General features: G+C 44.3%; 1 protein-coding gene across 9 annotated transcripts in view; it reads left to right on the top strand.

The window, feature by feature from the left end:
* Positions 1–27,833, top strand: part of KTN1 (kinectin 1) — an 83,949-nt gene that overhangs the window by 18,993 nt on the left and 37,123 nt on the right. For 7 of the 9 annotated variants that reach the window (XM_088057263.1, XM_088057265.1, XM_014257490.2 and 4 more), the window contains 7 exons: positions 12,459–13,015; positions 14,606–14,743; positions 17,107–17,274; positions 19,530–19,660; positions 22,082–22,198; positions 25,020–25,160; positions 27,032–27,138. In XM_088057263.1, coding sequence (XP_087913389.1) covers positions 12,493–13,015; positions 14,606–14,743; positions 17,107–17,274; positions 19,530–19,660; positions 22,082–22,198; positions 25,020–25,160; positions 27,032–27,138 — 1,325 coding nt within the window. In that variant the 5' untranslated portion in view covers positions 12,459–12,492. Of the gene's footprint in view, positions 1–8,975; positions 9,092–12,458; positions 13,016–14,605; positions 14,744–17,106; positions 17,275–19,529; positions 19,661–22,081; positions 22,199–25,019; positions 25,161–27,031; positions 27,139–27,833 lie in introns of those variants that run through there. The other 2 variants (XM_014257488.2, XM_014257489.2) reach the window with 2 other exon arrangements.

Raw genomic sequence — 27,833 nt, 5'->3', positions numbered from 1 at the left:
CCAGTGTTTTTGTGTCTTTCTGACCCACGACTTTGGTGTAGAATATTAAAAATAGACATGCTGATGCAGTGCTTACCAGGCTGTGTAGGCTGAAGAGGAGGCAATTCCAGCCTCATAGTACTCCCTAAATTCTAGTTTGATAGTTGTGCATGTTGGTGATAATTTCATTTATGATGCCTCTGTCAGTTTACAGGAACTTTGACTTCTCTGTTTTTAGTCTCTGTTCCTCTGGTCGTCCAGCCTGAATTTGAAGGAAGCTTTCTTTTTAAAATCTTGGGGTTGAGAAACTAACTGAACTGCATATCCCTGAGCTTTAAACTCTTGGCACATTTGAAAAATTATTATCACTCTGTGAACTTTGGTTGTTTAACTGATAGATACTTTTCCCCCTTACTCTTTTATTGTACTGTGTGTGGTGACAAAGAAAGATCTTCCCTGTTGATTCCTCTCTGTTTGCAGCTGAAGAATTATCCAGACTCAGTCTGATGATGGGGTACAGCAATCTTGTTTCACTTGCTGCCTTCTGATGCTCTCATTTAGCTACATCTGTGCCACATTGACAGTAATTTTGATACAGCAATCCCATGTTTTCCCTTTAGAGACAACTGAAATCACTCAACTCCTTAGACATAATGTGTGCAATAAATAATGCCTCGAGACTTCAGGTAGTTAGAAGAAACCACATGAAAGCATCTAGATCTGATATGATTCACAATCACTGAAGTTTTGATTTCCCTCTGAGCTATCAACTCTTCTCTGCCTTGCAGCCTGTTCCCAGCACAGCTCAATTTCATTTTCCTCTAGGAATTTGGGTAGATGAGAGCATCCGTCTGCTGCTGGCTTCTCATTTTGTCCATTGCTGTTTGACAATAGGATTGTCGAGTCACTGAGAGGTTAATGAAGCTTTTTTTCTTTTTGTCAGTGGTCCAACCTCTTTGTATAGCTGTGTGGAACAGCACACTGAACAGAAATAATGGGAAAATCTTGTTGCTGGAATGACCGGGGTTGTCATTTTGTGATACCAGGGTAAAGAACTGCTTAAGCTTCAGGCTTCTGGCTGTGTTACGGAGTGGCTGAGCACAAATCCCTCGGCAGGAACATTAAATATTAGTTTCTCTGTGTTCTCCTTGTGTCCAACAGTGCTGGAGCACGGAGAGAGAATCTGAATGATTACAGTCGGTTCAGCAGTAGCTCCCATTTAGTATTTAGGATGGTTTTGTTACGAGCCTTTTGGGGTTTGGCATTGGAAAAAGGGTAAATTGTAGCCCTTAATTATGAAGTGTGGGAACAATTGGAGCCGGACAGACAGGCAGCAGTCCAGCTCCTCTTCCTGAGCAAGCAAAGCTTTTGTGCTGTGCCATCCCACTGCACAAATGACCATGCCGGGCTGTTGCTTGGATTGATTGGTTTTGATCCCTTTTAGGAAGGGGTTTGGAAGCTCTGATTTTAGGTTTATCACAGTAGTCAGGCTCCTGCCCTGTTGCTCTGAGCATTCCTGTTACTGTGGCTGCCACAAAGAATTTCCCATGGAGGGGAGCATGGGATTAAAACCCAGTTGTTAAATCCAGTTGAACTGGGACATCAGTGTCTTGCCTTCTGTGGGTTCAGTGACAAAATAACTGTGATGAAAGATGTGCAATTGCTGTGTTTTGCTCGTGCAGGGAATGGAGAACTTTGAGGGGGAATTAAGCTTGGGATAGTGTGGGATGGATGGCACGTGGGTGAGCTGTGACTTGCTGGATATCACCTGGGGACACTTCTCTTGCCCTGTCTCTTATCAGCTTGTGGATGAGGCCACCCAGCAGAGCAGGGTGGCAGTGGGATTTACAGGAGTGTTTGCTGGTGGCAGTGCTCCAAGAAACTCTCACCTTTTCCCTCCAGAGCACCTCTCCAGGCTGGGTTTTCCCTACAGTTCAGGCAAAGTGCACCTGTTATCACTCAGACCTTGCTGCTGGCCCCAGCCGTGCCTCCTTTCCAGGCTCTCATTGCAGCAGAGCTCCTGCTGAAAAGTGGAAAATACAGAACTCCTCTTTGGGACACAACTTCACTTTTTTTCTCCTTTTTTTTTGTTTTTATTTTCCCCTCCTGGGAGCTGCTGAGCCTCCGTGATGGCTGGTGTATGCATGGCCCTGCATTCTCCTGTTGGGAATGTTAAAAATACCGGCTACAATTTTCCCTTTCCACATACCAAAATATATTAATGTGCCGCTGCTTTGATTAGTCATTTCCTCCTCTTTTGTTCCTTTCGCAACAGGGTAAAGGGACAGTGTGTGCACACTTGAGTAAAATCTTGTCTGGTTAAGAAGTCTGAAGCTAAATGGATTCTCTTAGGTTAATACCTGTCTTTGTTGGCAAAAGACTTCTGTTCTGATCCCTTCAATATACATTCAAAAATAAGTCTGGATAAAGTCACTTTTATGGTGTTCAGACTAAGAATATCCTTGTGTGATTTATTTTTGCAGTGGAAAGAAATTCTAATATGAACAAGATTAATATTCTTACCATGAATTTAATATATTCTTGCAGGGAGACCTTTGGTGATACATTGCTATAGGAAATTTTCCAAATTCACTTATTTTGGGATTTCTTGTCTTACTCCTGTACCATCACCTTTGTGCACACATCGTTCCTTCCCTGAGCTCCTGTGAGACCTCAGTGAGGGTGGAAACTTGGTGAAAGCAGCAGTGTGACACTGTTGGGCTGTGTGTGGCTCAGTTTGGGGGGTAGTTCTGGCAGCCTCTGCACCCTTGGGGTGTGGGGGTACAAAGGTTAATAAATCCAACCTATAGGGACCTGCAAAAGTTGCTGTGAGCAGCTTGTTTGCCCTTGAAGGCTGAATATTTTTTGCTTCTCTGTTGCTGTGCCTGCCTTAGTGAGAAATTTGGGAGAAAAGCTTTAGCACCAGGCAGTCTGAAGAGCTGAAGAACAAGTGGTAGGTTTAAAACTTCCTTGTGTGTGTGCAGGAATTCAAGTGAATAAGCTAAAAAGTTGCCTGGCAAGTGTAGCTAAGGGCAAAGTTGAGTAGAAATCTGGAGAATCGAGCAATAAATTAAGACTGATCTCTTCTCAGTTACATCCAAACTTTAGAAACACAACCCATAAACAACATGCCATCCTCTTTAGCAATCTGTCGTGGTTTTCCTGTCGCTCTGGCGCCGAGGGCGTCTGCTGTGCCCTGGATTCAGACGGAGGACAGCTTGTGCCTGCCTGGGGAGGTGAGGCTTGGGCAGCCTGAGGGGAAAACTCTGGTGCTGGGGATGTGCAAAGCTTGCAGAAAGGGGATTTTACCTCTCCTGGGATGCACAGGCAGGTAATACACTCGAGTCTTCTCCTTGTCTCTTTGCAGCTCTTGTATATAAAAAGCTGGGTTGTTTTTTTGAATGAGTATTAGCCTCCCAGTACTCGGATGCCATTCATACTTTCACAGAATCTGCTAAGGCAAAAAAAAAATAAAAAGCTGAACCAAAGGCCTTTGCTTCTTTTGTTTCTGTCTCCTCTTATTTTACATTTATTTTTTAAAATATTAACAAGAATTCATAATACAGGATTGTATGTTTATACAGTTATATTTGCTATATACACTGGCAAAGGGAAAATGGTTAATTCCAGCTGTTTTCTCTTTGCAGATTGCTGTGAAGGTATGAGAGGAATTTGAGTACTGAGAAGCTACTGCTCATACCTGCTTTCCTATGTTATAGAATCATGGAATGATTTGGGTTTGGAAGGGACCTTAAAAGCCATCTTATTTCCACCCCATGCCATGGGCAGGGACACCTTCCAGTAGACCAGGCTGCTCTAAGCCCCATCCAACCTGCATTTGACCACTTCAGGAATGGGGCAGCCACAGCTTCTCTGGGCCACCTGTGCCGGGGCCTCCCCAGCCTCACAGTCAAGAATTTCTTTCCACACTTGGAATTGGATGTAAGGAGATGAAAGGGATGTAGCAGCCCTGAATTTCTTAGGAGATTATCTTAATTTTTTTTTTTTTTTGGTTTTACTTGGAAGTTGGGGCTCTGCCCCATTTGTGAGCAGAGGGTGGTCAACTGCATCATTCCCATGGGTGCTGCAGACCTTGTTTTAATTGAGTTAAAGTAACAGAGCATGGCAGGGGTAGGTGCAGAATGAACATACACTAATGCACCTTCTTCCTGTGTCAGAAGGGGATTAAGCTGTATTAGAGTGAGCAAACCCAGCTGGGCTCAGACCTGTATTGTACCTGCCCTGGCTTTGCTTTTTAGGGACTGGTAGCTGCTCCCTGAGGCTTTCTATGGGTCCAAGGTGAAGATTGGACTGTGTATGCCTATTTATACGCTAGACCACAACAGCTGTCTTCAGGCCTTTGTTGAGGTGCACAGCGGCTTTAAAGCTGTGTAAATGGCTTTGGTGTGTGGTAAAGCTGAGCTGCTATGGAGTGTCACAGCAACCCAGATTGTACAAACTCCTGTGAACTTCCCAGACAGCTAATTAGAATAAAACCAGGTGTGGCCTGGTCCCTCCCTCCTGTCCAGGTGCTGGGCAGAAGCAGATTTCAGGTGTGGTTGTGTATGTTTAATGCTTTTGCCTGTCTGACCCAAGAGCCTTGGCTCGAATCTGGCTTGTGCTTTTGGATGAGCTCGTGTTGCAGGAGATCCCTTGATGCTCAAAAACTGCACGACATATGGAACTGCTGCTCAGACTGGGAACCTAAACTCAGCTCTGGCCATAAATCTGCTAGATTTGGCTCTTATTTATAGTATTATTTTGAGAAAATTCTGTGATCTTTTTTTTTTTTATGCCTTCCTATTTTGAGAAGTATCACTTCCCAGTTCCATGTGCATGGAAGCGGGTGGTGATTGAAGAGCAAATGTCTGATCTGGTCCCTGCCTGCGTGGAGAGCAGGGAAAGGGGAAATGCTTACCCAAAAACCTGAGCTGGCTGCTGGGGTGTTTAAATGCCTCTCAAATAGTTCAGGGTGGTGTGGGCAGAGCATGTCTATACATGAATGCATGAAGGAAGGAGCTGGGGAAGCCTCAGGGGTTCTTTGGAAGTAGTGATGGGAAGACGCAGACTTGCTGAGTAATTCCTGCTGGAAGAAAGAAACCTTTGATTTTTACAGGCACTTTGGAGAAAGGTAAAGATAATTTGTTATCTTCTGACTCTGGAGATAATAGGTGTGTGTGCCTGTTAGCTGCTAGTTATTTAAAGAGGAAACTTGCAGTTTCTGAAAACTGGTGGAGCCAAGGGCATTTTTTGCTGGTCCTGGCACATGCTGGCTTTTATCCCAAGTAACATCCCCTCACAAATACTGCAAGGAATGTTTTGGATTCCTAAGACTTTCCTGTGCTGAACAATATAGACTCATTTAGGTTGGAAGAGCCCTGTAAGATCAAGTCTAACTATTCCCTCAGTACTGCCAAGGCCACACTAACCCATGTCCCCAAGTGCCACATCCACATGGTTTTTAAATCCCCCCAGGGATGGGGACTCCAACACTGCCCTTGGCAGCCTGTGCCAGTGCCTGACCACCCTTTCAATGAAGAAATTTTCCCTAATATCCAAACAAAACCTCCTCTGGTGCAACTTGAGGCTGATTCCTCTTGTCCTGTCCCTTGTTCTGTGGGAGCAGAGCCTGAGCCCCCCTGGCTGCACCCTCCTGTCATGGAGTTGTGGAGAGTGAGAAAGTCCCCCCAAGCCTCCTTTGTTCCAGGCTGAACCCCCTCAGCTGTCCCTGGTGCTTCCAAACCCTTCTCCATCTCTGTTCCCTTTTCTGGACAAGCTCCAGCTCCTCAACATCTTCATTTTCCTGAGGGGCCCAAAACTGCCTCTAGGACTGGAAAATCCCTGCCCTGGTTCTGCTGCCACACTATTCCTGATACCAGTGTATTTATGCTCGTGGTTTGCTGAGCCCAGTGGGCTGCTGCTGTGACAGGGTCTGTGCAATTTGGGGATCTTTGTGTGAGCTTCCAGGCAGGAATGTGGAGCCTGGCTTTCCTCGCTCTGTGCCAACAGCAGGCGTGTGCACGTTTATCCCGGGCTAAACGCGAGGCTGCTCGCTCCGCTTTTGCTGATGCTAATTCCAGTTCTGGGCTCTATCCTACAGCCCAGGTGGTTTCAGGGCGTCAGCTGCTGCCTGCTGAATCCCTGCCCTGCATTATCTTGTAGGAACTTGCCCGAACAGCCAGGCTTTGGTGGAGGTACCTGGGTGCTCCCCTCTGCCGGCACTGGGACAAGATCAAGGACATCTGCTGCTGCTACTGGTGGCAAGGTGGTGCAGCCGTATTGCGCTCCCGGCTTCCTCTCGGTGCTGCTGCTGCATTTTGTCAGGTGTTGGCTCTGAAGCTGTAGTAAAAAAACCCTCAGAAAGTAAAGGCTTTTGTTGAAGCAAAGCTACTCTTTCTGGAATTTAATAAAGAGCTTGTCTGTGTTAACTAACATCAAGTGACTGAGAGCAGACAGAGCCCAACAGATGGTACAAACAGCGGCATGTTTGGAATGGAAAATATTTACCTAGAGGGTATTTGAAGTACTGAGCTTGTGCTCTGCAAATGGCTTAATTGTATCAGTGTAATAAAGTGGAGAGCAAGATTTATTGACAAGTTTTGCTCTGCTCTTGCTGTCAGCACCTTGGAGGGGGTGTCAAGCACTGTTGAGCTTCCCTTGAACAGGTCTCCTTCCTGGGAAGAGGAGTTTTAGCACCTGAATGGCTCAATTGGTGTTTTTGAGTGTCTGCAGCTTTCTCCTGTGGCTGCACAAATCATGCTGTCAGGGCAAGTATTGAAATGAAAAATTCAGAGCTTGAAATGCTGTTTATTATGTTTCCCCTCCAGTCTTGGGTTTGGGAGGATTGGTGTAAACTGAGCATGGAAATACAGATATAGAACTATAAAAACTAAAATTATATTCTTTAAAAAGGATACAAATATGTAGGTTAAATTTTACCCTGAGTAATGTGTGCAGTTTGAATGCCACAATATAAGGAGGTTATAAAGGTATTGGAGAGTACCCAAGGCCCATGTAAGTGGTGAAGGGTCTAGAGGGGAAGCCATGAGAAGAGTGGCCGAGGTCACCTGGCTTGTTCAGCCTGGCTTGTTCAGGATGAGGACAGCCTTCATCCTGGTCTGCAGCTTCCTCACAAGGGGAAGGGGAGGGGAAATGCTGATCTCTTCTCCCTGGTGACCAGCAACAGGACCGGAGGGAACAGCTGGAGCTGTGCCAGGGGAGGTTCAGGTTGGATTTCAGGAAAGGTTCTTCCCCTCAGACAATGCTGGCACTGCCCAGGCTCCCCAGGGAATGGGGACAGCCCTGAGGCTGCCAGAGCTCCAGGAGGGTTTGGATGATGCTCTCAGGCACAAGGGTGGGATTGTTGGGGTGTCTGTGCAGGGCCTGGAGTCAGACTCTGATCCTTGTGGGTCCCTCAGAATATTCTATGACTCTCTTCTGTAACTTTCTGATTCACCACTGGGATCAAAACTCACAGGTCCATTTAGACCTTCAGCTTTTCTGGCTGCTGAGTGCCTCATGCGTGACTTCAAACTGTGCCATTTTAGAGGTGACCTGTGAGAAGGTTGTGTGTGATCTTACTGGAAGCTGTGCCTTTTCTTTACATAGGTGTCAGGTGGGGTTTATGTGCGATACCTTAATTATCCTGTGAAAAAACTGCTCAGTGTTGGTGTTGTCTGGACTGGGTGTTTTTGGGAAAGCTGAGGACTGCAGGGGCTCCTTCCTTCCCAGTGTGGCTCACCTGCTGAAGTTAGCCAGGTGTTAATGAACTCAAGCAAGTTTGATGGGCTAAAATCCCTGCCTGCTCCAGCAGCTCCTTCGTGTCACATCGCAGCAGCTCTGCTGTCTTTTGTGTCTTGTCTTGGGGCATGAAAAACCCATCTTGTTTTTTCAGTAGCACACAGCGCTGCTTAAAAATCCCCAAACTAAACCAGCCTAAGCTGTAATTCTGCAGTTTTCCCACACACTGTACTAATACTGATGTTAAATGAACTACTCTGAGGTTTTTCTGGCAGCCCCCCTTCCAAGAGCTTGAGCCCAGCAGTGCTTTAGTCAGGTAATACTCACGAACAAGTCCCAGAGTTGCTCTTGCTGTATGAGTTTGGAATAGGCTGAACTTCTTGTTTAATTTCAGACCTTGCCTGTGGCAGATGTGGGTTTAGTTGCCCAAGTTGCTGGGCATAATCTCTGGAAAAGCTCTGAGGGAGGATGAGCTTGGGAATGAAGCTGTTTTCAAGAGGATCCTCTTTGCAGCTGGCTGATACGGAGCATGTTCCAAACTGCGTGCAGATCAGGGAGAAGAAAAACAGTGTTATCTGTTTGAGGAATTTATTGAATCCAGATACTGCTCTGAGACTTCTTGCTGTGTTCCTAGTGGCTGTTGGATGTGAGCTGCTTGCCAGCTTGAGAAAATCCCAGGGAAATATCCCAATTAAAGGAGCTGTTGCCTTAGCTAAATCATACGTGGTATCTCTTAAACTCCTTAGTATTTAAAAAAAGGCACCTTGGTACCTGTATTTCCCCCCTTTAATGTTAGTTTTTCAAAGAGGCACAAATCCCTGGAGATTATGTGCATTTTGGGACCCAAGCATTTATAGAAGCCATGCTTCTCATGTGCTGGGGCTAAGCTATGAGTGACTCATTAGCCAGACGGAGCTATAATTTATTTCTATCTTCTCATGTAAGTTAATCCCCTGGACCTAAACTGAATGAATATCCTGTGAAATGTGGTACCTTCACAGAGTGAAACTTGAGATTTAAATTCAAAAAGGCAGAGGGTGGGTTAGAAAATCCAGGGCAGCTTGAACTGCAGGGGAAGTCAGGTGCAGGCAGTAATAGCGCACTGGAGTTCAGAAATAGTTATTTTTCTGTGGCACGGGGAACAAAAGTGCAATTCTTTTGTTAAAGGCGGGATGGGAACAGTAACTGGGTCTGTGCACTGCCTGGGACAGATGCAGCTTGTTCCCCTTTTTCAGAATGACTAAAGGGATGTTGTGAGGTCTGGAATTTACGGGTGAGACAGGAGCCTGTCTGCAAGGGGGGAGCCTGGCACGGGTGCTGGACTCTAAGAAACGTGATCAAGAGCAGGTTGAATATCACATAAGAATGAAAGGTGAGTATTTAACCAGATACCTTGAAATTTAAATGCAATTGAAGTCACTGTGCATCTGTAGGGAGAGGGAGAGCAATGTGATTGCTACTGGGAGTGCCTTGCCTGGGATTGTGGGTTTGGGTGGCTGGGGAGAGTTCTCTGAAGGAGCTGCAAGTGATAAAAGTCCCATCGCAGCACTTCTGGAGGAGAAATGCCTTTTTCTTTGTGAGAGTTTCTCTTAACCAGGATGGTAATGGAGCAGTTAAGCTGGTAGGTGAAGGTGTGTCAGTGTAGCATTTGTTTTTTTCTGCTTTAATAGATTGAATTTCTTCATCCTATTTCTTTCTGCATGGCATAGAATTTTTCTTCCCATATAGATTGATTCTTTTTTTTCCTAGATGGTTTGTCAGTGGAATACAGAAATATAAATGGAAATGATGGAACTGTTTTAGTAATTGTAGATTGTCAGAGGACTACTGGAAACTGTGTGTGAGCCAAAACACTGCCAATTTACCCCATGGCAAGGATGCCACTTTATAAAGACATTTTGACAGGGGGTGGTATGATGGATGTTGTTCTGTCATTCCGCATAGAGCCAGCAGCAGTGGGATCCTCCTAGAGTGAGTTTTAAATACTCTTGCTGGGCTCAGATGAGAAATTAATGTATGACCATCAGAGCAGAGCTTTGGCTTGCTGTTCCTGTATGCTTAATCAATTCTAGTTACACCCAGAGACTTTTATTTAGATTTGGGTTTGTTTTTTTTTTTTAACTGTGCTTCCATGTGAAAAACTGGATGTGTGGAGTTCAGAGATCAGATCTACATTCCTCTGGTCAGTGTTTGGGGTGGAAGGGTCCATGTGGCTTGTGTTTGGCTTTGCTCTGATGAGCAGGAGGGGAACAGGAGCAGGATTGGGGCCTGGGGATGCTCTGGACTCAGCACTGCAGTGTCATGCTCCAGATCTGGGAGACGATCCTGTTTTTGGTGAAATGCAGGGAGGGGGGATGGAGGCTCAGCAGAGCTTGTCCAGCTCTGAGATCAGACCTCAGCTAGTCCAGCATGCCTTCCCCACCCGGACTAGCTGTTGTAATTATGTATTTATGGCTCCTCTGGAAGCAGCTGTAGCTTTTAAGTGTGTCTCTCCTCTCTGGTCTCAGAGCAACAACCACTTTGTGGAGCACGTCGTGCCTCGATGGCCTCCTGACCCTCGAGCCTTGAACCTCTTTACCAGCACATGTTACCCTGAGCCTGTGGTTTGCCCTGAGCATCTGGTGTCAGATCTGGGAAATGTGCAGGGACTGGCAGGGTGTGAGTGTCCATGCCATGAGTTCATGGCTGGCTGTGTGCTGGTGTCATGAGCTGGGCTCTGCTGGGCTCCTCCTGCTCGGCCATTGTGACTGTTGCACTCATGTGTTGTAATGATCAACTTAATTACACTTGTGAAAAATCTGCTTAATTACATATTTACTTTGGGGATTAGCTCCCCCCCCCCTCACCGTAAGCATTCAATATTGACTTTGGCTGAGACAAATTTTCAAGATCTGCTTCCTTCAAGAGATGACTAATATTAGATTACTTAGTGCAGGGAGCTGGGTTTATCAAGTAGCTGTAATTAATAATTTTGAAAGCTCCAGCTTAGTTTTGAGCATCTGTGCTTTTTCTCTCTGAAAAGACAAGCTTTTCTTCCCTCTCAGCCCTCCCAAAACTTTCTGTGCTGGATGTAATTGTAGACCCTGTAATTTTCAGTGAGCTGTGTGCATTGCAGAAAATAAATACAAACTGGGAGGAGACTTAATGTTAAGACAACTGATGAATAATTAGTGTATTGAAGTGTTAGTCTTTTATTTGGATAACTTAATAGCCAAATTAGAGTTCCCAAGTCTTGCTTTCTGTGCTGCTCAATGCACTGTACAAATATATTATCACAGTAACTCCCCTCTGTCCAGAAATTATTCTGTGTAACAACTATTCCCTCTTGAGCCAGTGCCAGACTCCACACCGAGCTCTCTGCAGTGTGGCAGGATGGCACAACCCACTTGGTGAAAGCAGCTTCCAAAAGACTCAGGAATTGAGGTAAAACAACTTCAAATGAGTAAAATCTGCCCAGAGGCAAGGAGAGACTGTCCTCTCCCTGCACCACGTGGCTTCTCCGTGGACTTTATTCCCTGTGCCCTCGGTAGGCACATCTGTTTCCATTTTTCAAGCAGCAGTAAAAATATTTTGAGCAACCTGGCTTAAATCCCTTGCCTTGCATTCCCAAGAGGATGGGTGTCCCCAGGGATACTCGAGTTGAAGAGTCATTTTTTCTTGTGTAAAGGAAAATGTAGTTGTGGCATGTGCTTCCCATGATGGGGTTTAAACTGAGTTGGTGGATTGGGAATTGCCTAATTAGTTTGGATTATGTCTGGATTTTTTTTTTTTTTTTCAATATTAGGTGGTGGTTGGGTTTTTTTGGGTTTATTTTCCTTCTTGGAACAAACAGTCTAGAGAAGATTTGGATTCTTCCTGCAAAAAATCCAGGTCTGTTCATAGCAATCGGTTGTGAAATGGGAAAATCTGGCTTGTTTTGACTCCAAAGTTAGTTTTTTTTAATGTTGTTCTGACTTTTTTTAACTCTGTGGTTCCTGCTTTTTAAAAAAGAAAATAAATTAAATGTTTGGGACAAAAATATTTTTTTCAGCAAATTATTCTGGAATCTGGTCTGTATAAGTGCCTTGGAAGTTTTATACCATCACATGTTCAAAATAAGTAACAGATCTCCCTGTTTCCCCATAAATGTATGGAATTTTCGTGAGTGTAAAGCTGTATTTTAGGCTTCAAAAAGCAGTTTTGAAAATACCTGATTGTTTATGGTCAACTAAAATTCAGAACTCTCTCCTGTCTTCTCCTCATTCCACTTCTGAAGCTGTCATAAATCTGGGAAGAAAGGGAATGTGAAATTTAACTTCTACTTGCCAGGATAAGAATCTAAATTCATTATGTCTGATTTATGGAAGAAAAAAATAAAAATAAAAGTGGTGTTTTGCATGTACTGGTCCTTGTTTCACAGCCTCTGGAAGTGCTGACACGTATTTCTGAAATCAAAAGTTTTAACTTTGTGAAAGTCGTGGGAAGAAAGAGTGAGGAAGATGAAGAAAAGCAAGGGAAGGGAATTATTCTCTCCTCAGATCAGCAGTCTGGCAAACTGCACTTCTTCCTATCCAAGCCAGCAACTTTGAAGCTGTTCCATGGTTGATACAGTTTGGTAATTTTATTAAAACTGCTTTGAGGCTACTTTATAACGATGAGAAATATTTTTTATTATTGTAATTGGTGGAGGAAATAACACTGAGGGAAAACCTGTTCAAAACCTAATTTTTCTTCTTTTTTTCCTTTCTTTTCTCCTATAGGTTTTTAAAGAAATCATAGCTAAGAAAAAGCACAATGGAGTTTTACGAGTCTACCTACTTCATCATCCTCATTCCTTCTGTGGTTATTACAGTCATCTTCCTCTTCTTCTGGCTTTTCATGAAAGAGACTTTATACGATGAAGTCCTCGCCAAACAGAAACGGGACCTAAAGTTCCCACCTACCAAGGCCGACAAAAAGAAAACCGAGAAGAAGAAGAACAAGAAGAAAGAGGCTCAGAACGGGAACATCCACGAGTCTGACTCTGAAAGCGCCCCTCGGGACTTTAAGCTGTCTGATGCCCTGAGCACGGATGAGGAGCACGTCACTGCCGTCCCCTCGGGCGTCACCGAGGCCTCCGCCGGCGTCAGGGAGCGCAAGAAGAAGGAGAAGAAGCCCAAGGCCAACCAAGATGATCACGTAACTAAGGACTCGGAAGGATCCAAGTCTTCAGGCAAGAAAGTAGATCCAGTCCCTGTTACAAAACAGCCCACTCCACCATCTGAACCAACAGCAGCTAAGAAGAAGCCTGGGCAGAAGAAGCAGAAAAATGGAATGGGTATCTGATGTTGCATATGCTTCTTGCACAGAACGCCAAAATCGTGTTCTGCTTTTTGCAAGGCCACAGAGTGTCTCTCACAACTGTTCTGCCTGATCTCTACGGGGCAAAGCTCCCTTCTAACCTTTTCCTTTTTTACGAGCTATTGCTTTTTTCCTCCTTGTTTTTCATCTGGCAGCAGTGCTCTGGTTTTCCTCCTCCCGTCCTTGCTTTCTTCTACTAAAGATGAAGTGAAACAGAGTAGCTTGTTCCTCTGCTTTGCTCTGTGGTTTGGCTGCTTTGCTCTCAATCAAAATTTTGATTACCTGAGAGAAGTCAGTCGATGTTTTTGCTGTTTGCATTCTGAGCCAGGCTGTGAAAAAGTGGAGTCCTAAGAGTGGTTGCTCTGATAAAGGAGGGCATCTCAAGAAACCTCATAGCAAAATAAATTACTGTTTAGGTGCAGGCTTAATGCACAGAGAGGTGTTTGGTGGCTGATTCATGGATTAGTGGTTGCTTCATTGCTGCCCACCTGCTACACCTCTTTAACTGAATGGAAGTGATGCTAAAACTGATCTGGCTGTTGTGACTGAAATATCCAACCTAGAACAGACCAGAAACTCATCAGAATCACTTCTGACTGTCCTGACCATATCCTCAACAGCTGACACGTCACAGTGTGGTTATCTGGACCAGGAATAGAAGTGAAAAAAGAATAAAAATACCCAGTTCTAGAAATAAACCAAAGATATTTGCAGATCTCCTTGTGAGGTGCAGGGACAGCAGGTCTGCACAGGGAGTGAGGAAAATGAATGACATTGCTGCTTGATGTGGGTAGATTTTTTTTCTTTTTCTGAAAAAAAAGCTGGAGGAAAAAAGACCCACCCACTACCAACAGAGAAAGTATCCAATCTTGTTTGTGGGTGTTCTCTGAAAATCTCTGTGGCACAGTTAAAATGTGGTCTGCAAGCACAGTTCTGAGGGCAGCCACAATGAACTCTTATCCTTGATTACAGGAGCTGACACCAGAGCCCTGTGCTGTGCGTGTCAGCTCTGACAAGAATCTTAATATAGCACAGGCTGTCCAAAATGATAAAAAAAAATTATCACTAGAAACTGCTTTTAAAAAGAACAGTCCCCTAATGGGAAACACTTATTTTCTGCTTCTCACAGTCCCAGTAGCTATTGGGGATGTGTGTTTAAAGTGCCCAAGTGGGTTCATGGAGGGGAAAAGTACACTTGTAAATAAGAAATTAATACGGGTAATGCGTGCTGTCTGCTCTGTCACAGTGAAATCTGGATTGGAGTTGTTAAACTGTTCCTTGCTGTGTGTTCTGCTTGCACATGAGATTCCTGTCTTAAAAATCACTGGGTGCTGTGGCTCTTGATTCTTCTAAACCTTCCTGTTGCTTTGGGGTCTCACCTGATCTGGGAATTGTGTGTGTGTGAGTCTGTGTGTGAATGCAGATGTGGATAAATTTGTGTTCTGACTTAAAAGATGTGAGTTTGTTTTCCTGTGAGTTGAGAATTTGGTTATGATAGATTTGCTGATTGAAGAGTAATGCTGAGAACATACAGAAGAGCATATATTGTCTTAATTGTTTGTTGCAGATGATCAAGATAGTAAGACTGATTCTGTTGTATCTCCTGCCAAAAAGCAAGAACCAGTGCTGCTCCACCAGGAGATAAAGCAAGAAAATGTGTCAGGGAAGAAGAAGGTCTCTGCAAAGAAGCAGAAAGTTGATAATGGTGAGAATTCAGTGTGTGACATTGCTCAGATAAACCTGACTGTTAAACTTTTTTGCCATCCGTCCTTTAGCTTACCTTCCTTTGGAAAAAGAACTCGTGGAATAGTAACTCGTCTGATTTGAAAAAGCAGGAGTTCCAGGAAGGAAAGATTGCTGAGCCTGAGATCCTGTTAAATTTTATGAACATCTGGTATCATGGGATAATGAATGTTGTGAACCTTTCTGAGCTCTCTTGGATCCAAACATCCACGCTTGAACGAGGAGGAATGTGCAGATTTAGAGTACGAGCTGAGCTGGCTCTAAGTTGCTCTGAGCAAGGCATGTCTGGAAGTGCTGCAGTCATCTGCCTCAAACAAGATTGCAGTTTTTTCAGCCAGTTGCTTTGACCACATTCCTCTCTTATTGTCCTTTTGTTGGCTGGCTCTTGCTCCAACATAAACTGTTCATCTTTGCTGTCAAGGCCTTCACTGTTCGTCATCCCTTGTTCTCTGCCAAGATGCTGCTTCTTGTGTCCTCTTGGCTCACTGTGCCTCTGTGTGTGTGTGTTTTTCTAATTTTTTTTTTATTTTTTTAGATATTTTACAATGAGTGCTGTTGTGTCTGGCTTTTGGACACAGTGTGACCATGAAGTTCTGTGAGGCCACCTTGTTAGCTTCTCAAAACTCTTCCCTGCTGGGGCAGCTATGAAGTTGGAAGCTGATGGGCTGCTCCTGGAGGAGACACTGTTGCCCACTGTTCCCTTTATACTTTGGTGTGGTTATCAGGTGCAGATCTATTGTGGGCCCTGTTCTGTCCAGCATGGAGTTAAAAGTGCTGTAGGGCTCCTGTATAACTGAAAAACTCCTAAATGATTCCTGGAAAAAGCCTGATGGTGGGGAACTCAGGATGTGATCACTTTTTATGGATGTTCTTGTGCTTTTCCTGATGGAAGTGGGTGTATTGCACTTTTTTAGGGGCTGCAAACTTGTCTGTACATGGCAATTCATGTCAGTACCAGCTTAGCCAGTAGCAAAGCTGAGCTGTCAGTGCTACAGGGCAATAGCTCATGCATTATTTCAATGCAAGCTGTTTTCTTTTCAAACCACCTCTCCAAAATGACAGAGTAAAAATGAGCTGTGGTGGACACCAGGATTAGCCAAGATATGACTGTGGTGATTTCACATTGCAAAATGTCTCATTGATAAAAGGGTTTTATAAAGAGAGGAAGGGAAAATACGAGGAGAGCAGCTGGAGTAGCTTGTGGTTGTTTCTCCTGGAGGAGAGCTCTCTTCTCTTCTAAGCTTGCAGTGTACCTGCAGGTGTTTGCTGGCTGCTTAAGTGGAGAGACACCAGGTGACACAAAAAGGTCCATCTGGCCTATTCTCCTCCTTTAACAGCAGCCAGAATTTGAGAGTGTTTCATAACTGGCTCTCTGGCAGCCAGGAGTGCATACTTGTTTTGCACTGATGCCCAAAACCCTGCATCCCACCCAATTCCCCTTCTCTCTGTGCTGCTGCCTGGAATCTCTTGTCCATCAGCTCTGCAGTCTGGGCTGGCTGGAGCAGTGATTTGCCTGCTGGGCCATGCACAGCCCTTGGCATCCTGCAGGCAGTGTGGAGCAGGAGCTGGGCAAAGCAGCAGCTGCAGCTCTGGCTGTGCATCCTGCCCCAGGTCTGTCACTCCTGCTCTCCCCTCACCTGCTGTTGTCTGCTGAAGAGCTCTTTGGGCAGAGGCTGATGCAGAGGGGTGGGAGTGGAGATCTGGGCTCAGGCAGTACCTCTGGGTACCTCTCTGTGTACCTTAATGATGCCCAAAGCCTGCTCTGACAGATGAGAGATCTTCATTAAGTGCAGTGGGGTCTGCATGCAAAATAAGCTCGATTGCTGCCCCTGCTGCGTGTTCTGCCTAAGTGGTTGAGTTCACAGGTGATGTAATCCATGGAAATGCTGGCAGTGAAGTACCAGCTTTTAACAGAATAGGAACAAAAAGCTGTACTCATAGTTTAGGGATGCTGAATGATTTCCTGCACAGCCACAAGTAAAATCATCTCATTGATGCCATGTGCAACTTTGTTACTAATGTGAAATGAAAGTCATAGGTAAAGGTTCTTCTCTTCCTCTTGTTAAAATGCTAAAAGACAGCTCTGGAAGTAGAAATTTAATTGAAGCTATTAAATTACTATGCATTAGAGACCTTTATTTGATGGACTTACCTGAAGAGCTTTAATGAGTTAAACTGTGAAGGATAATAGAAATGGAGAGTATAATTAACTATTGAGGTTAGAGATGCTTTACTTAAACTCTTAATATATTAGGCACCTTCTCTAAAAATGCTGGTGTCAATTATTACAAAGCTTTAACCCATCCTGTGGACTTATGATTACAGTTTTGGTGGATGAACCTCTTATTCAAGCAACTACTTATATTCCTTTGATGGATAATTCTGACTCAGGCACTTTGGAAAAGCGTGAGCCGGTTGAAGTTGTCAAACACAATGTGAATGAGGGCATCCAGAAGAGCAGTGGCAAGAAACTGAAGAATGAAACAGATAAAGGTAAGAAATTGATAATTCAGTCTGTTTCTGGCATAGCCTGCTTGCAAACTTCAACAGAGAAGATGTGTGGGGAGGGAGATCCTCTGATGTAATGTGAGAAAGGGATTTGAAGAAAACATTGTGGCTGCAGGATGCTCTTCTTGTGTGTGCTCATTTCTGCCTTGTCTTTGGCACTGTGGAAAGGGCTCTGTGCCATCTGAATCCTTTCAGCTCTGACTGAGCTTTTGTGTCCCCAGTGAGCAAAGGGGTGATCACAGACCACACAGATGCAGCAAGGGGGTTCTCAGTGGAGAGTTCAGACATTGCTCACAGGGATGGACTCCAAACCCAAGGGCATTCAGCACAAGCTCTTGGGGTCTGCTGGAGGCTGAAGGGCAGCCTGCATGCTCCAGGGCTGTTCATGGAGCTATCTGAGGCTGACCCAGTGCAATACAGAGTGACCTGATGCAGATTGTCAGTGGAGAGAGTCTGGCAATTTCCAGGGAGACTCTGAATTTTCCCTTCAGTGCAGCTGGAATTGGTTGGGACAGGGAAACTTCCTTCATATTCTCCCACAAATGCCTGGAGTGATTAAAGAGCATTATGTTCCACCCTGAAGCTTTAAATAGGCCTCTGACCATCTCAAAGCTTAACACACTTTCTGATCCATGAGGTGAGACCTCAAATTTGTGAGCAGTCAGAGAGAAACCAGGCGGCTGAGCAGTGGTACCAGCTCAGGTTTGGGCAGCAGGCTGATTCTTCAGCATTGTCTGGTCACTCCCTTCACTCTTTGGAACCTCTCTTTTTAGTCTTGTCTTCTAAAATGCCCCCTCAAAAGCTTCCTGGCAGCTCTTTAATTGGATTCACACATTCCCAAGGCTCCTCTTGTGCTTCTGGCTCAGTGGCTGCACGTTCCTGTCCTGCAGCATCAAAGCCCCTCACATGCGCCCGTCCCTTCTCATTTCCTCGGCACGCTGTGACCTTCTCCATGAACTCCTAATTCTCCTGTGTCAGCTGGGATTTGCCCTCCCAATATAGAAGTCTTTCCCTGCTCTAATTGTAAGCTCCTTGGATGCAAGGGCAAGGTCTCTGTGCCTTCAGGGAGCACAGGGGCAGGTCCTGCCCCGGCTGTGATCAGTTCCCAGCTCACTGGGCTGTGGTTTCAGAATATTGGCATATTCCTGGTAATGATGTCAATGCAGCACTTATGTGAGCTGAAGTGAAGACTAAGTTGGATTTAGGACTAGGAGAGAGTGTGCTAAAATTCCTCAGCACTCCCTCCCCATGCTCTGTCATTCAGTGATTTTATGCTTGATAATTTCTTTTAGGTCACAGTGTCACTGCTGCTTCTTTTTCTTCATTTATTTCTCAGACAGGTCTTTGGGTTTGATGTGTAACTTGATTTCAGGGGCACGTTTAGCACCTGTGGTGAGAAACACAGACCTGTCTCCATGATCTATGGGATAATTTCTGACCAAGCATCACTTCTAAGCTTGTGCTTTTTTAAATTCTTCCCATCCCTTCACATACTTTTGGGCACTGGTGAATGCTGGACAGGCGTACGGGGTGCCTTGGTCTTGTGCTCCTATTTCCTGGAGTCAGGGGGCCACCTAATGACCTGTCTATGTGCAGCCAGTTTGTGAGCAGTGTTTTTTGTTAGAGAATAGTTCAGCTGAATTGTCTTTCCTCGTGTGTGTCTTTTTAAACACTTGGTCAGCCATTAAGGGGGATCTTACTGATTCATCTTCCTACTGCTGAACTCTTCTTGCAGCAGTTTCTTCAGTCTAAATTTGGAAGTTAATATTTTTGTCTTCCATATACTGTAATCAAAAATGTGCCAGTTTTTAAATTAATTAACTTGTCATGTGCATATTGCTTGTGCAGCCAGGCTGTCCTCCAACTTGAGAACTCACTTTAAATTATTGTCATGATACACTGGAAAGGACTTTTCAATTTTTCACATTTATGCTATTTTTTTCTTCCAAAATCTGTGTTATGCTTTGTCTTCTTGCTAGCAACACTATAAACGTTCCCAACTGTGCAAACAAAGTGGTGGGATTTTCTCTTTTCCCAAAATTATCAGCTGGCAGATTGTTATCTGGTTTAAATTGGAGGGATGTTGTTTTTGCTGAATGTTCATGACCTCTTGCTTCTTGGCATTTCAGACTGGAATTAAATATAATGCATAATGATACCACATCACATGCTGTTTCAAGGCAAAATAAATAATTCTGTACAGAGTCCAAAGTAAATAAATCCTCCCTTCTGTGTTGCAGAGAATGCTGAAGTAAAATTCAAGGATTTTGTAACATCCATGAAGAACATGATCTTCTCTGAAGACGAGGCCCGTTGTGTAGTGGAGGTGTTAAAGGAAAAATCTGGTGCAATTCACGATTTCTTGCAAAAGGTGAATGACTGTGGAGTGTGGTGGGAAGACAAAACTTATTAAACAAACAGAAACTGGAAGAGATGCTGTCAGATTAGCTCTGTCAGTGTTGTTGTGATCTGGGCAGTCTGTCATTGGAAGACTCTCTCCAGCTGCTCTGTGCTTGCCTTGCATGCAGGAATGAGCTGTCAGATGCCTTTGTCCTGCCATCTGCCACGCCAGGAGTGGCTCTGGCCACTTGGAAAGAGCAGGCATGGCTATGGAGAAGAAGGAATAAAGCAGGAATGCTGCTGCTGACGCGTGTCTGTTGGCACAGGGAAGGATGGCCGCTGACTTTTGGGAGTGGTCTTTCCCAAATGTGTAAATAGGATAAGCTGTGGGAGGAATTCAGAACAAGCTGCTGTGGCTGTGCACTAGATCAGCTAACTCTGTTTTGCAAGGCTATAGAATGTAGTTGGACTCCTTTGGATATTTTTCATAGTGTTGTAGGGCAGTCCAGGTTTGGAAGGGATCTCAGGGGGTTTGGAGTCCAGCTTCTTACCTAAAGCAAGACCAGCTCTGAGGTCAGCCCGTGTTGCTCAGGGCTTTATCCAGTCTGGATATCTTGAAGCCTTCAGGGAATGGGACTGCTAGACCCCTCTAAGCAACCTGTGCCAGTACTTGGCATTTCTTTTTAATTCTTGTAGTCAAGAGAAGAGGATGGTGTCCACCAATATCTTACCAGTACAGAGTCACACAGTCCTTGGTGTTGGAAGGAAGCTCTGGAGGACATCCAGCCCAAGCCCCTGGCCAAGGCAGGGTCACCTGGAACAGGTGACACAGGAATATGTCTAGGTAGATTTGGAATGTCTCCAGAGAGGGAAACTCCACCCCTTCCCTGGGCAGCTGTTCCAGGTCTCTGCCATCCTCTAGGGAAAGCAGCTCTTCCTCATGCTGAGGTGAAACTTGTGTTTTAGTCTGTGGTCATTGCTTCTCGTCCCGTTGCTGGGCACACACCTACTCCTCCCTGCCATGACTCACTGTGGGTGTCACTCTGTGCTTGTCACATCCCGTGTGTCACACTTGAGCTCTTGCAAGCCTGTGTTCCGCTGCAGACACGGTCCCAGAGCAGAAATGCAGAACTGGCTGTGTCTCAGTCCAGTTAATGCAATATATCAGCACAACAACACAGTTTGGGCTGGGAGGGCCTTCAGGATGCTGTGCAGTCTAGCTGCCTGTTCAGAACAGATCCAACACTGAATTCTGAGCAAATTGCTCAGGGATTTGCCCAGTTGCATGTTGAAAATCTCCAAGGACAAAAGCCAGTAGTGCTACCCTTGGAATGGTGTTGCCTGTTGAGCAGCCACCCTGCTTACTGTGGCTTTTTTTTTTTCTTCAAAGGAAGGTTTGGTGTTAAAGCTGAACCTTTAGGATGAAAACGAGTTCCTGGGATTGTATACAACAAAAGAATGTAGGTTTCTGTAGGTGAGAGTGTGAATTACGTTCTCTCTGTAGCTCATTCAAGTCATTGATGGTGTGTTTGCACTGCGGGCATGCACATTACCACTAAAGGAGATTTTCCAAACAAATTCAGGGTCCTTTTATGGAACTGGCACTTCTGTCCTTCTTCAGTTTTCAGACTTCAGTGAGTGAAGTCTAAGTCCAAGTAGTCCAGCCTTCTCGTCAAAGCAGCACCAGCTCTGAGGTCAGCACAGGCTGCTCAGGGCTCTATCCACTCTGGGCTTGAAACCTTCATGGGCTGAGACTGCACAACCACTCTGGGCAACTTTCACACTTCACTGAGTCAAATCTGAGCACAAACACATAGAATTTGTGCTCTTTATTACATTTATTTCATTTGTAGGAGCAGTATGCAAGTAGCGTGACCATGGGGATTGTTCTTCTAGGTCTAGTCCCCAGAGTATTTCTGAAGCTTTGTGTCAGTGTGCCAGCAGAAATGTAATTACATCAGCTGGAGGCTCTCCTGGGAAGTGGAAGGAGACACCAGATCAGTGTTTCCTTTTCCCTTTGTGGTGAGATACTTCAAGCAATTACATTTGTTAGATTATACCTGCTCAGAGCGTGGGCTGGACCAGTTGATCTGGGAAGTCTTTCCAGCCACAGCTATTGACTGATTCAGCATCTCTGCATCTTTTCCCATTATTTCTCTTAATGGCTGTTCTTTGTTTTCTCCACTGCCACCACAGCATCTCTCTTCCAATGGGAAGCATCTTAAGAGTCCATTTACCCCCTTAATTGGTTCCCATGCTTTGAAAATGCATTTCTTTGCCTGGTGAAACAGGATCCATTAGCAGCAGAACTGGGTACCGGTGGTGCCATGTGCACCGCGCAGATAGAAAATTTGGGGGCAGGAGGGGGTTTTTCCTCATCTAAGGTTTGCTCTCCTGCCTTTTAGTGTGCTGTGGCACTACTTGTGGTTGTTTTTATGTTATCCTGCTGCAGGCCAACAAGGCTGAGATGGCTGCAGCTCTGCACCAGCTCCAGGACAAGGAGAAGATGCTCACGGCGGTGAAGGAGGAAGCAGCTGTTGCAAAGGAGCAGTGCAAGCAGCTCTCCCAGGTAAGTATTGAGGTGTTCATGGGTATAGAGAGGAGCAGGGGTTTGTAGAACTAGCAGCCAGCAAATGCTGAGCTTAGTATAAGCCAAAAGGTGGAATATTTTTACTGAAAAAGCTTACCAAGATGCTACGTTTGGTTTTACAATGTATTTATTTATGCAGTTACTTTCCAGTAGTTTTTCCAGGGAGTTAATTTACTGAGATTTGTAAGCTGAGCCTGTTTTTCTTTTCAAATGGTTACTTTAAAAACACTTCCTTCACCACTGTGAGTCTGTTCTGTGGATGCAAATATTAAATGTCTTTCCTGTACTGCAGTTTCAATTTGGTGTATATTGTAGCATTCACACGCCTGTGTGCTTCTAGGCACAGCAATCACTGCTTTTCTTCAAGAAGGAAAATACAGAGAGTGCAGACTGCCTGCCTATCCCCTGGAGGTGCAGCTCTGATTGCTTTGGACTAAGAGGGATGCTGATGCATCACTGTCAAAACTAGCTTATGAAAATTTACTTTTTTATGAACGTTTCAGAGGAAAACAGTTACAGCAGACCAAATAATGAGGCAGATATGGACTGAATTTTAGAGTCTTGGGAGAAAGTTTTGTCTGGTTTGGAAGCACATGAGCATTAGACTTGGGAAGGCCACGTTGTGGGACATAATTTGGGCACAGAAAGCTGCGTGGCTGAAGGTGGGGAGCAGAGTGGCCAGAGAGGATGCAGGAGTTGGGAGCCTTGGGAGATGACAAGGGAGGATGTGGGTGCTGTGTGAGCTCCTGGCAGGGCAAAGCTGTTTACAAGTGGGATCAAGAGGTTTGGGATAGTCAGTGTGTAGCTGCAGGGAGAAGGGGCTTGTGATGTGTTTGGAGGGGAAGAAAGGAACTGGCTCAGGACTGCAGAATGAAACTGGAAAGAGAGGATCTGCTGCTGAAGGAGCAGAGGGAATGGGTGAAGGAATATGTGGGAAATGCAGATGTGGTTGGGGAAAAAACATCTGCCAGATGGTACTTGTAAAGGAGGAGCAGGAGCTGTAGAGAGGTAGGAATCATCAGGGGTTTTTCCCTCTGTCTGGGGAAGGAAAAAGCTGGGAGAAAATGGATAAAAGCCAAGTTGCTGCAATGCTGAAGTATCAGGATAAACAAGTGATAAAGCTCAGCTTGACTGATAAAAGTTCTTATCTTCCAGTTAATGTGTTTCTCTGAAAACACTGTCAAAAGCTAAAGGTGCTTTAAGGTGCAGAAGGATTCCTGAAGGGATCTTGATAAGGATAATACCTGGAGAGGATAAATGAGAGCAAGAACTGAGTACCTCAAGACTCAGAGGTATTTGGCAAAACACAAACTAGAGAGAAGTTAATCTTCCCAGGATCTCTGGTTCTACCCTGATGGGGTAGCTGGGTTACTGAGAACTACAAGTGAATGGTGGGATTGGTGTAGGGATAGAGGAAGCTGCAGTGTGTCCTGGCACCCTTCTTTTAATTGCATCTTAGTTAAAAAAAAAAAAAAAAAAGGAGAAAAATTTGTTTTAAGCTGTCTGTATTGTATTTGCAGAAGTAACTTGGGAGTTTGATCTACAAGACAGAATAGCTTTTATTTAAACTAAAAGGTGAAACAAACTGTGCAGTTACTCCAAAGAGATGGAGGGGTATTTAGGCTAATAAATTAGAGCATTTAAATTGTGTCAGGGCTTCCTGGCAGTGTTAGGAGCTGTGTAGCTAGAAACACCTGAAGCTCGGGTGGTACAAATTCCTGTTTGTGTGATGGGAGCTGCTGAAAGCTGCACTTAAATGTTTTTGCTTACCACAGCAAGTGCATTTATATTGCAGAGGAGCAGCTCTGTGGATTTCTCAGGTGTCTGGGTTGAATTACTGGCTAATAAAAGATGAAAAAGCAATGTGTATTTTCATCTGAAAGCTATAATATGGCATCATGCTGGTGGGATTCAGGGCTTCTCTGGCCTTTGTAGTGCACTAATAGCCCATCTCCTGTGGCAGAGCTGTTGGCTTTGTAACCTGCTGCAAAGCAATTATTTTGCTCTAAAGTGCTCTATTTTGCCATGGTGCTTTACTTGCGTTCTTCCATTTTGCTAAACTTGGGATGAAAATCTAAACTTTGTCCTGTGGTATCTTTTTTTTTTCTGTGATTTGGCCAGACATGATAGAAACAAGACTTCCATCTCTTCTGAGACAATGCAAGATCAGTGTTTAAATTGTTTAATTTAATAATCAGTGTTTAAATTGACAAACTTCTTAATAAACGTGAGATTTATGATGATACAGGATCAGTATAAAGTCTTGGAATTTTGATCCGATTCTGTAAATTTGCTGAAGATTTGATGCTGACTTTGGTTTGATGCACACTTGCTGTATTTTTAGTTATCTTAAAGACTCTTACGCTTTAGAAAGCAACAGTGGGTGACTTGCTTTCCTTTTCCTGTCACTTCCCACTTGCGTTCTTCCATTTTGCTAAACTTGGGATGAAAATCTAAACTTTGTCCTGTGGTATCTTTTTTTTTTCTGTGATTTGGCCAGACATGATAGAAACAAGACTTCCATCTCTTCTGAGACAATGCAAGATCAGTGTTTAAATTGTTTAATTTAATAATCAGTGTTTAAATTGACAAACTTCTTAATAAACGTGAGATTTATGATGATACAGGATCAGTATAAAGTCTTGGAATTTTGATCCGATTCTGTAAATTTGCTGAAGATTTGATGCTGACTTTGGTTTGATGCACACTTGCTGTATTTTTAGTTATCTTAAAGACTCTTACGCTTTAGAAAGCAGCAGTGGGTGACTTGCTTTCCTTTTCCTGTCACTTCCCACCCCAGGAGCTGGTTGCAGAGAAGGAGAGGAATGGTTTGCTCACGGCCAAGATGCGCGAGCGCATCAACGCGCTGGAGAAGGAGCACAACACCTTCCAGAGCAAAATACACGTCAGCTACCAGGAGTCTCAGCAGATGAAGATCAAGGTAAATGCTTTGCCAAAACTGCTGGAGCTGATGCTCATGCACAAGCAGATAAGTGGTGAGGAATCACTGCAAAACTTTGCGGCAGCTTCCTGATTTAAAAGAAAGACAGGGAGTTCTCACAGGTGATTTTTGTGGTGTGTAAAGCTCAGTGCTGGCCAGGCAGCTGGTCCCTGGTGTAGTTACTTCTCCTTACTTGTGTTCTGCTGAAATGTTACTCAAAGTGTAAAGTCTAATTGAAATACTCAGCTTAAGGGAGCCACTAATGCCAGTGATCATTTACCAGCAGATAAATGTCTCTGAAATTATAGTACAGAGTGACAACATAGCATAATACACATGAAATATCAGTGCCTGAGGGAGTGCTTTGCTGGAAATATTTCAAGAGCAGCCACTTGTATTTTTTTAAAGACCCTTGTTACTTTCTATTGTAGTTGCTTTATGATGGAGTGACTTTAGAAGGGTTTATTTCATCAAATTGAAAACTTTACCTTAGAGTTTTCTAAGGAAAATGGCCCATCTTACACTTAGATTTCATTCTAGTTGTTCTTTCCTTCATGGATGTCACAGCATTAAGCCCAACACATGAATTTCCCAACTTCAAAATTGTATCTCTGTCTTGGCCCTTTGGAGAGTAGCATCTCTGCAGTTTTGGAGCAGAGGAAACCTCCTTGGAACCTGTGGAGGTAACTGGACAAGGAGAGGGTCTTGCTGCTGGCTGGGGAAGGGGGAAGGAGACTTGGGCACACCTGGGAGACTTTAGCAAGTGCTGCTGTCCCAGGCAGAGCTGGAGAAAGGAAATACAAAGGATCCAGTGCTCTGGTCTTGCTCCCTCTGCTGATGTGCTACAGCATGGCAGAGGAGCTGAAAATGGTCACAGCTTCCACTTGGGTGGGGTTTGTGTCCCTGCTTCTCTTGGGATCTTGTTGGCATTAAAAAACAAAACAAGAATTCCCCAGTAAAAGTCCAAGGCTCAGCTTGTTATGTTTGTTGGGGCAGAACTGGAGGTGGCAGCCCTACAAGGGACTGCTCCCTGCTGCTGGGTTTGTTACACAAACATTTCTTTGGATTTTCCAATGTAAGAAATGCTCACTGATGAATCAGCCACTTGATGAAACTGGGTTTTGGAATGGTGTCAGCCATATCTACAAACTGGCACTGATAAAGGAAGAGTGTTGTGTGTGCTTGAGGATTTTCAGAGCAGACTTTTGGGTTCCAAGACCAGCTCTGCTGTGTCTGCATATGCAGAGTCCATTTTTTCTCTTTGAATCCTCTCTTTTGATTTTGTTCACACTATTCTGAACCTTGGGTTATCAGGACTTCTTTCTGCCTCAGCTTTGGAACCTTGCTGAAAATCAGAATATTAGATGAGGTCTAGCCTTTTGCAATTTGCATGCTGTAATCTGTGTATTGTTAATTGTTACTTTTCCTGGTTTGTTGAAAGGAGCAGCAAATGAGGATTATCTAATGATAATTCACAGCATGTTTGCTTTATTTCCCTTTGGAAGAGTTATATATTGGTGTCCAGTTATTGATAAATATCTCAGGTTATGTAGCTGAGCAATTGGTGTTCTGAGTAACACTTATGAAGCCTTTTAAACAATAAAAAAAGTTGCCTTGATAAATAGAATTGATGCACTGATACAAAAGGAAACCTGTGCTGTGATTTGAGCACAAGGGTCTCTGTAGCACAGTTTAATTTAAGAACTGGTGCATGAGGAAGGAACAAAGCTTCCCCTCTCCCAAGAAATCCACTTAATTTTATTTACTGAAACTATTATGGTATCTTACCTACTTCTAAAAGCTGGTTTTGGTTTTTTTTTATTGCTCTTTAGCTTAATCTTTTACGGAATTGATCTTTCTTTCCCCATCAGTTCCAGCAACTCCGTGAGCAGATGGAGGCAGAAATAAGCCACCTGAAGCAGGAAAATGGTATCCTGAGAGATGCTGTCAGCACTTCCACCAATCAAATGGAGAGCAAGTATGTTGGCAGCTATTTGGAGCTCTGTGTGTTTTTGAGCCTCCCCTGAAGAGTTGTTCTGGCTTCTGCTTCTTTTGTTTCCAAGCCCTTGGCTGTCTCTGAATTAATGGTTAAACTGGGAGCACAAATATTTTAGGCTGGACAGGTAGCTGGTGGTGTTTGCATTGAGCCAGGGTTTTCAGAACAAATAATTACCTTTTTTCAACTTGAAGCCTGAGCTTTTAAGGCTGTGGTGCTGAGGCTTTAAGAGCAAGGAGTGCAGCAGTGCTCAGGCACCCCTGGTGTTTTTGGCAGGGTGTGTATCCTTCCCCTGGGGCTTTAGGGGACGTGCTGGTTGTGGCCTCCTGGAAGAACTGCAACTCTAAACTTAGAATATCAATACCCTGCAGGTACTGGTGCTGCTGGGGTGACACTTGGATTTATCTGCTGGTGGTATAAATGTTTGGAGAAACAAAAATTGTCTTTTGTGAGTTATGACTTGGGCTGCCCCTGAGCTGGCAGGGAGGATTTTGTGCATTGTGCAGGGCACCCTGGTTAAGGTGTGTAGAGGTCAAAACTGACACAAATATTCTCTCTCAGGTATTTGTTACTGAGTGTCAGGTGCTCAGAGAAGGGTGTGGAACCCTCATTTTAGGTGTCCTATTCATTTAAATGAAGCATTATTACCTTTCAGACAGTTATCCTGAAAAGGCTTT

The sequence above is a fragment of the Pseudopodoces humilis genome, chromosome 7 (genome assembly GCF_049639895.1).
Source record: "Pseudopodoces humilis isolate 2021_Gansu_Grassland_sample_001 chromosome 7, ASM4963989v1, whole genome shotgun sequence".
Taxonomy (NCBI): domain Eukaryota; kingdom Metazoa; phylum Chordata; class Aves; order Passeriformes; family Paridae; genus Pseudopodoces; species Pseudopodoces humilis.
This window is presented reverse-complemented; position numbering and strand designations above follow the sequence as displayed.